The sequence below is a fragment of the Mirounga leonina genome, unplaced genomic scaffold (genome assembly GCF_011800145.1).
Source record: "Mirounga leonina isolate KUSES-001 unplaced genomic scaffold, KU_Mleo_1.0 Mir_376, whole genome shotgun sequence".
In the NCBI taxonomy this organism is placed as follows: Eukaryota; Metazoa; Chordata; class Mammalia; order Carnivora; family Phocidae; genus Mirounga; species Mirounga leonina.
The window spans coordinates 3,047,637-3,056,566 of NW_023270718.1; the positions used below are offsets into that span (position 1 = coordinate 3,047,637).

The 8,930-nt window shown below is 54.0% G+C and overlaps 1 protein-coding gene across 3 annotated transcripts in view; it reads right to left on the bottom strand.

Annotated features, from left to right (window-relative positions):
- PRKD2 (protein kinase D2) overlaps nucleotides 1–8,930 on the bottom strand; it is a 38,141-nt gene that overhangs the window by 27,917 nt on the left and 1,294 nt on the right. Inside the window, exons 1-3 of one of the 3 annotated variants that reach the window (XM_034986829.1) lie at nucleotides 6,422–6,509; nucleotides 5,539–5,628; nucleotides 3,071–3,209 (exon numbers count right to left, since the gene is read on the bottom strand). Coding sequence is in view for 1 of the 3 variants with exons in the window: in XM_034986828.1 (XP_034842719.1) it covers nucleotides 3,071–3,209; nucleotides 5,539–5,778 (379 nt within the window). In the remaining 2 variants the exon portion in view is untranslated. The other 2 variants (XM_034986828.1, XM_034986830.1) reach the window with 2 other exon arrangements.

Genomic DNA, 8,930 nt, shown 5'->3' on the forward strand with positions numbered 1-8,930 from the left:
ATATTATTTTATAGTATATCTTATATATTTATAATACAACATATATCATTATATATTACATAACATGTTATGTTATAGCATGTTATATAATATGTTATATATAATACATTAAATATGTATTATGTATATGTATATGTATTATGTATATTTACATATATAATATACATAAAATATAAAAACATTATGTAAATTATATATATTTGCACATTATGTATATAAGTATATGCAGTATATATTTATTCAAGAAATAAATTACAACTCCAAAAAAACATATATACAGCAGGCTAGAAGTCAATAAGTGCTAAGGAGAAAAATTAAGCAGAGAAGGGAGAGTGGGAAGGTACAAGATGTACAATTTTAAATAGGTGGTTGAGGAAGACCCCCTTCAGATGTCATTAGGGCAAAAACCTGAAGGAGGCAAGGGTATGAGCCATGCAGATGTCTAGGAAAGAACATGCCCAGTATCACAGTAGTATTCTTTATAGATTTTTTTTTAAAGATTTTATTTATTTATTTGAGACAGACGGAGAGAGACAGAGCACAAGTGGAGGAGGATCAGAGAGAGAGGGAGAAGCAGGCTTCCCGCTGAGCAGAGAGCCCAATGCAGGGCTCGATCCCAGGACCCTGAGATCATGACCTGAGCTGAAGGCAGACGCTTAACGACTGAGCCACCCAGGCACCCTTATAGATTCTTTTTTAAGGGCTAAATGAATTAATATATGGAAAGCTTTTAAAACAGTTTTTATTTTATTGTTTTTTTTAAGATTTTATTTTATTTTATTTTTTTAAAGATTTTATTTATTTGACAGAGAGAGACACAGCGAGAGAGGGAACACAAGCAGGGGGAGGGGGAGAGGGAGAAGCAGGCTTCTTGCCGAGCAGGGAGCCTGATGCGGGGCTCGATCCCAGGACCCTGGAATCATGACCTGAGCCGAAGGCAGATGCTTAACGACTGAGCCACCCAGGTGCCCCTATTTTATTGGGTTTTTTTTAGATTTTATTTTTAAGTCATCTCTACACCCAACGAAGGGCTGGAACCCACAACCCTGAGATCCAGAGTTTTACACTCTACCGACTGAGCTGGAACCCACAACCCTGAGATCCAGAGTTGCACACTCTACCGACTGAGCTAGTGAGGTGCCCCTCGCTTTTTTTTTTTTTAAGTTTAAAATTTTATTTATTTATTTATTTATTTTTAAGATTTTTTACCTATTTATTTGTCAAAGAGAGAGAGGGCACAAGTAGGGGGAGCAGCAGAGGCAGAGGGAGAAGCAGACTCCCCACCGAGCAGGGAGCCTGATGCGGGACTCGATCCCAGGACCCTTGGATCATGACCAGAACCAAAGGCAGATGCTTAACTGACTGAGCCACCCAGGCGTCCCTAAAAATTAAAAGTTTTAAACAGTGCTCTTTAAACAGAGCACACAGAAAGTCCTCAATAAATCTTGACTTTTATTTTTAAAGTTTCATTTTTGCACTAAGTCTCATCCTCTTTCCTACCCTCCCCACCTCCCCCCCGAATTTCGGTCTAATCGGGCTATTTTCCTTGTTATGGTGCAACAGAAAGGGGACTCTCTTGTATGTGCCAAGCACAGCTTACACACTCAGGGTAAAGCTATGAACACCCCACTCTCAGGGAGCTGACATTCTTTTGGGGAGACAGGGAACATAAACACACAGAGAAGGAAATTTCAGACACTGGAGGAAATGGCATTTAAGCTCAGATCCAAACAACACGAAGGAGCTAGCTATGAGAAAATGGGGCGGGAAGACTAGTGCACATACCTGGAGATGGGCGGCAGCTCAGTTTATTCAAGGGACAGAGAACAGACAACCATGGCAGGAACAAAGAAAGTAAGGGGGACAAGTGTAAGAGGTGAATCCAGGGAATTGGCAGGGGCCAGATCAGGACAGCCATAATAAGGCCATATTGAGGAGTTTGCATTTTATTCCAAGGGTAATGGGGAGCCATGGGAGGATTCTGAGCAGTGAAGTGTCAGGATCTGACTTGTGAGCTACGGTAACAGTCTAGGCAGGAGGTGATCGCTGCTTGAACCAGAGGAGGCTGTAAGAAATACATTCAGAATGTATGTTAAAGGTAAGACCAATTGGTTTGATGACGGATCAAGTGAAGAGGTGAGAGAAAAAGGAAGAGTCAAGGATGCCTCCAGGATTTGGGGCATGAGCACCTGAGTGAATGGTGATGCCCTTCACCAAGGTGGAGAACACTGCTGAAAGAAAGGAGGACAAAATGAAGATTTCTGTCTTGGAGAGGCCATCTCCGAGATGCCTAGAGCTGCCAAATAAAAGTATCAGGGGGACAAGCTACATGACAGATTTGGATTTAGCAGAGGGAGATCTGGATGAATAAAAATCCAAGAGTTGCCGGCCTACATGAGGATATTTAAAACCTGAATAAGGTCACCAGGGCCATAACTTCTGCTAATTGTCATCCACTCATTCAACCCATTTTACTGAGCATTGCACTATGCAAGGTTGGGGGAGGAAACGTTTAAAACTCTGTATCAAAGTACAACATACATCTAGAAAAACACACATCTCCCCTGCATGGCTCAGGGAACTGTCACACTGTACACACCGTGTCACCAACACCCTGATAGATAAATGGAAGTTTAAATCAGTCCCCAGAAATCTCCCTCACGCCCCCCAGGTGATGGTGGTGCCCTTCACCCACGGGGAGAACACTGGCCCTTTGGCGAAGTCACCCGCCTTCCTCGCTCCTAACTGTATCCGTCTCTGCGCTTCATAAAAGTAATTATACAATATGTAGTCTGATGTCTAGCAAATGCCTTTCGGCGTTACGTTTGTGAGATTCATCCATGTTGCTGGACATCGCCTACGTTCGGTGCTGTGCGAATTTCACGGTGTGCACACGCAACATATTTACCCATTCCAGGGTGGCAGTTTGTCAAAGCTCCAGGGGTGATTCTAATTTGCGACCAAGGCTTCGAACCACTGGCCCTGACTTTAAGAAGCATGTTTCTGGGCCCACCCCAGCAGTCCCGCCCCCGCTAGAGGCGACGCCCCCAGGCGGGCCTCTGCCGCTCACCCGACAGGACCACCTCCACCAGGTCGCCCTCCTGGATGTCTCCCACCGAGCGCACCAGCTGCAAGAGGTTGGCCGACGTGGGGTCATGTTTGAAGAGAAGGATCTTGTCGTAAAGACCGTAGAAGCCACACTCGGGGAACTGAGGGGCGGGAGAGAGAGGTGGTGACGGCCCGGCTCGGAGCTGCCTTCGGCGGCAGCGGTCTGGAACACTCCCAGGGCAGGGCCTACAGTTTCCCCCGGAAACAGAGACCCCGCAGCCCTGCACTTCCTGCCTGCGCCCTCCCCAGCGCAGCGGAGCGAGTGGGCAGGGTGCCAGGGCCCCAGGTGTGCTGGGAGAGAGCGCCAATGGAGTTCCCGACTGGGTGGCTGGACTGGGAAACTGGGGTGGGAGGGAGAGTGGCTCTGGGCGCGTGAGCACCTAGAATTTTCCAGGGGGTGAGGGGGTTAAGTGAACACCCCCTCCTTTAAGCCCCCACCCCACCCCAGCTTCCTTCCTGGATCTATTGTCCCTGTTACCTGGCTCCAGGCCCAGCACTGGGGTGGGGCCAGCTGGAAGAAGGGGACTTAGGACTCCTGGGGGGGAGGGGGAGAGGTGGGAAGGCTAAGGCTCAGTAGAGCTGGAGGTAGGGAGGGTGCCCCCTACCCAATGTCCAAAGGACCCAGGTGTCCCTAGCTGAGGCTGGGGCGGGGGGCAGGAAATGAAACGAGGTAGAACAGAAAGTGAAACCTCCCAGGTGGAGCGGCTGGAAGGAAGGAAAGGGGCCCTGCCACACCTGGACAGAAGACAGAAAACAAAACTGGGGTGAGGCCTGAGGGAGGAGGCCAAAGATTTGGGCACTGGACAAATTACACCCAGGGGACAGTCTGCCTTCTACCCCATCCCCATCTGTCTTCCCAAAGAGCAGGCTGAGTTGGGTATGACAACTGGACCTGTGGGTTTGGGGTTTTGGTGGAGGGCCAAGGAAGCCCCATATTGTTCTTGTCTGCTGGGAGAGGGTCCACAGCTCACAGGGACTGCCTGGGCCTTGACTGCTTGGGGGTGGGGGGAGTCTGTCTCTAAGCTTCAGTTTCTTTGTCTGTAAAATGGGGGAGTTGGCCCAGTTCCCGATGTTTCTCTGAAGCCCAAAGAATTCATTTCTGGGCGTCTGAGAAGATTCTGGAATTTGGACATTTAGGGATTCCAACATGCTCACATGATATATGATATATATATCATGATATATATATATCTTAGGTTCCAACATATTATCATGACACGTTTTGGGATTTCAACCATCTAGATCAGCAGCAGTCTGATATTTTCATGTTCTAGGAATCTAATAAAGTAGGATTTATTTGAGTATCTTACCATTAAAGGATTTCAACAACCCAGCATTCCAAAATTCTAACATTTTAACATTCTACGATTCCAACAACCCAGGAATCTAATATTCTACCATTTTCATGTTTTAATATTCCAACAACCTAGGATTCTAATGTTTGTACACTTTTTTTTTTTTTTTTAAGTAAGCTTTACCCCTAATGTGGGGCTGGAACTCATGACCCTGTGATCAAGAGTCGCATGTTCTACTGACTGAGCCAGCCAGGTGCCCCTGGACACTTTAATATCAAGAGTTCAATTACCTAGAAGTTGCATATTTGAACAATCTAGAATTCTAATATTCTAACATTTTTACAGGCTAGAATTCCAACAACAGAGAAACCCACTATCCTAACTTCTAACATTCTAGAATTCAGGCATTGAGTTCCACCTGATTTCCTCTTGCCATGATCCCCAGCTTCCCACCATGGTGACCCTGGTGTCCAAAACTAAGAGTAAGGTGGGGTTGGGGAAGGCCCGTTTTAACAGGCCAGCATCAGCCCTGGGGGGTGGTAACACTGTGATTAGGAGAGGGGACAGAGTCCCCAGAGTCTCTGGGGGTTCCAAAGAGGTGCCTGCCCCTCCACACACATCTCAGGCCTGGGGGAGGGCAGAGATTGGGCTCGGGAGACCTCACTTGCCCCTGGCAGCTGGGGCAGGCACGCACACCCACACATGTCATCCGATAGTCATGGCCAGCACGGCTTCAATTTCTCCTGTTTCCACCAAATGGGAGATGGAAGGGGATGGGCTTGAACGGAGAGGTCCCCCATCTGAGGCCCCCACCTACTCCTTCCTCCCCACTTCGACACCTAGCTGGCCCCTCCCTTCCTCCCTGCTGGCTGCAGAAAACACCACCACGCAGGGACACGCAATTTGGGGAGGCCTTTGGAGCACCCCGCCCCTGCCCAGGCCTCCCTCGAATGGGTCGTGAGATGAGGAAGCAACTGGGGGCTAAATGCCCCATCCCCATCCCCCCCAGTCGCCCAAGGCTTAATCCTCCTTTTCCGCCTTCCCCTGTGCCAGGCTCCTGGCCACCTATGCCGGCGCCCCCCCCCCCCCTCCGGACCTCTCCCCAAGCTGGTTGGGAGGAACCCTGCGCTCTTACCTTCTGGTCCACGATGGAGCAAGCCAGCTGCTTCACATGGGCCAGCTCAGAGGCGGTGGGCAGCAGCACAAACTCGCGGGTCAGCCCGATCTGGATGTGGAAGGAGACCCCGGAGCTCGGAGCTGGGACCTGGGCCAGTTGCGGTGGTGGCGACTGCAACTCCAAGCCGCCGGGGGGCGGAGGAGACCCCGGCCCGGGAGAGCCTGGGAGCCCGGCGAGATGGGAAGGGGAGGCGGCCATGGGGGGCGGGGGGCGGGGGGGGGAGTCCCGGGACCCGCCGCCCGGCGCCGGCCGCCCGGCGCCCACCCGGGATGAGGCTGAAGGAGCCCGGGGAACCCGGGTCACTGGATCCGAGGGAGCCCGTAAGATGGTGGTGGGAGCGCGGGAATCCCGGGGATACGAGAAAAGAAATCTAGCAGGTTGAGGGCACTCGAGGATGGCGGGACCCTGGGAAATTAAAGAAAGGCAATCTAGTGGGTCAAACGCTCGGGAGTCATAAAGGAGAAATCTAATGGTTTGAGGGACCCAGGGCTTGAGAGATTCCAAGAAATCAAGAAAATCTAGTAGGTCGGAATCTCAGGGATCAGGAGAGCCCAGGATCCAAACCCCTTGAGGAGAGAAAGGCTTGAGAAGGCAGCAGCGGGGAATCCCAGAATACAGTGGCTCTGAGACGAGGATCCAATTAAGGCGGTCCGCGGGATTCATCAGACCTTGGGGGTGGAGGACAGGAGTCTCTGAGTCGGGGATCGAGGGGATCCCAAGGATCCGACGGGCCCGGGGATGGGCAAAGGGATCCCGAGGGCCGGGGTGCTAAGGGGGAATCTCACGGGTCTCAGAAGTTGGAGAAAAGTTCGGTCGGGGGCCGCGGAGAAGGGGGCGTTACCGGCGGCAGTTTGGTGGGGGGAAGGGAGGGTCACCCGGCGCTCGGCGCCGGTGGCTCTTTTCCCCCTCCAAAGTTTTAACTCTGCGGCTGCGGCCCAGGAGGAAGTGTCCCGAGCGATGGCGCAGTCGGCCAATCCGCGCGGGCCTCGGTGACGTCAGAGAGGGGCGGAGCCTGCTGGGGGCTGGGGGCCGGGGGCGGAAGCGGAGGGCGGGCCCGGCACCTCGGGGTTGGGGGCGTCGCCTGCCCCGCCCGGGTCCGGGTGTCTGGGGTGCGAGATGCAGGGCAGGGATCCGGGACTGATTCCTTCCCCCAACACACCCAAGTCCGGAAAGTTAACTATTCCCTGAGCTGGAGAGGAGGGGCGAGCCACCGTCGTGGGGCCGGGGCTGAGGAGGCGCCTGGCCCTTTAAGGAAGGGGGCCGTCTAGTCTAGCCTGGCCTGCATCCGGCGCCCACCGCAGGGGAAAGGGTGGGAAACTGGTGTCAGGTCCAGCCCGCTCTCGGACCTCTGGGCTCGGCCCACCTCTTCTCAGGAGCGTCGTCCTCCCCATCCCCCACCCCTGCCCAGGGGAGGCGGTGCTGTAGAGATCCCCAGCCCATTACACAGGTGGGAAGACAGAGGCCTCCGGATCTGCCAAAGGTCCTTGCCTCCTGTCTGTCTCTGGCAGCCTTGACGAGGTGCATGGAGGCAACTGGAGGGGCCGGGGCTGGGTTATCTGTGCAGGGCCGGTCAGGCACAGGGCGGGTGGAGAAGGGGTGTAGTTTCCCTCCATCAGCTCCCCACTCTGCCCCAGCCCTCGGGAGAGTGAAGAGCCACAGACCTGGGGGTGCCTTAAGGGGCCATAGTAACTAGGGAAGACAGCACACCCACCCCACGTCCTCGATGAACTGATTGTTTTCCGGGGGCAGCGTGCACGTGTCTGTCTCTCTCTGTGACTTTAGGTAGGTGGCTTCCCCCGAGCCTGTTTCTTAGATGGAACAGTAATCGGACTGAGCCCAGAGGGTCTTTGGGGGGATTACTGAGATCGTGACACAGGGCTGAAGTTCAGTAGGTGGTGGCTGGCACTGAACTTTGCAGAGATAAAGGGGTGGGCACCTCAAGCTCTCAGGTGTTTAGGAGTCCGTTCATTCTGTCAGTCATCCAGCAAGCATTGAATGCCGGCCTACTGTGTGCCAGGCTTGTGCTAAAACAGCTCTTCTAGCCCTTTCAGGAGCAACTCAGACTGGATTTCTCCTCCCCAGCTAATAGAGTGGCCGCCATTTAGTTTACATTCAGGAAACTGAACCCCCTAGGGGCAAAATGACTTGTCCAAGAGCACCACCAGACTTGCTGCCACCCCACCCCCTCCACTGAGGGGTCAAGGCCTGAGTTTGAGCTTCAAAGGCATCCCAGTAGATGGGCCACCCGCCCACCTGGGTTCCAGACCAGCAGGGCTGGTTGGGGATGGGGGCCTCAAGAGGAGCCCCCCCTCCCGCTAAAGGGCTGCTGGGGGCAGCTGAGGTTGGTACAGCAGTGACTGCCACCACATCCGGGGGCTGGCTGGGGCTGGGGAAGGAAGTCTGAGGCTGGAGTGAAAACCCAAACCACCACCTGGGGAAGCTGCTCAGAGCCCTGAGGGATGAGGGCGGAGCAAGGCCACGTGGAGCTCGCAGCTAGGCTCCTGTCAGTGTCACCTGATGGCCATCTGGCCACCTGCATCCTTCTTCAAGTGTTCCCGGGGCCCCGAGAGGGGCCAGGTCCTATTCTGGGCACTGGGGCACAGCCCCTGGCAACCCAGGGGGTGGGCATTAGCATCAGGCCCGTTGTACAGAGGATGCTGAGGCCCTGAAAAGTGCAGAGGGAGCCCCATGGGACTGGCTATGAATTAGGACCCGCTGGGGGTCCTGAACGCCTCCCCACCTCATTTTCTGTAACTTGTGCTCACGATCCCCACTTCCTGAGCCTGTTGTGAGGCTCCAGTGAACCAGCATGTGAGGAACTTTGCACGGGGTCTGGCTCCTGCTAAGCACGTAACTGACCTGGTGCAGGGACGGGACTCCTCAGGGCACCTGCAGTGAGGGACCGGGCGCCCCCATCACCTGCACCCTTGCGGCAGCTCCCAGCAGGGCGCAGGCTCTCCCGTCCCCACTCCATGTGGGCTGACGGGGCGGGGGGCGGGGGGAGAGAGCGCAAGAGGAGGGAGCAGAAGGGGAAGGTAGTGATCTGTCACCTCACATCATCTGCTTGCCAGGGCTCTGCCCCCAGGCTGCTGCTGAGGCCCCTGGGGAGGGAGTACTTAGGAACAGAAAGGAGGGGCATGGGGAGATTCGGTCCTGTGCCCCCATTTCCGGGCCTCCACCCACACCCTGCCCAAACTCTGGGCCCCTCTCTTCCCACCCCCCACCCTACCACAAAACCCAACCCATCATATCCCCTCCCTGAGCTCCACCCAGCCCAGGCAGAGCCCAAGACTCATCTCCCGAAGTCCCTGGCTCCCTCAGGCCCCTGACAGTCAGCACCACCACCCATC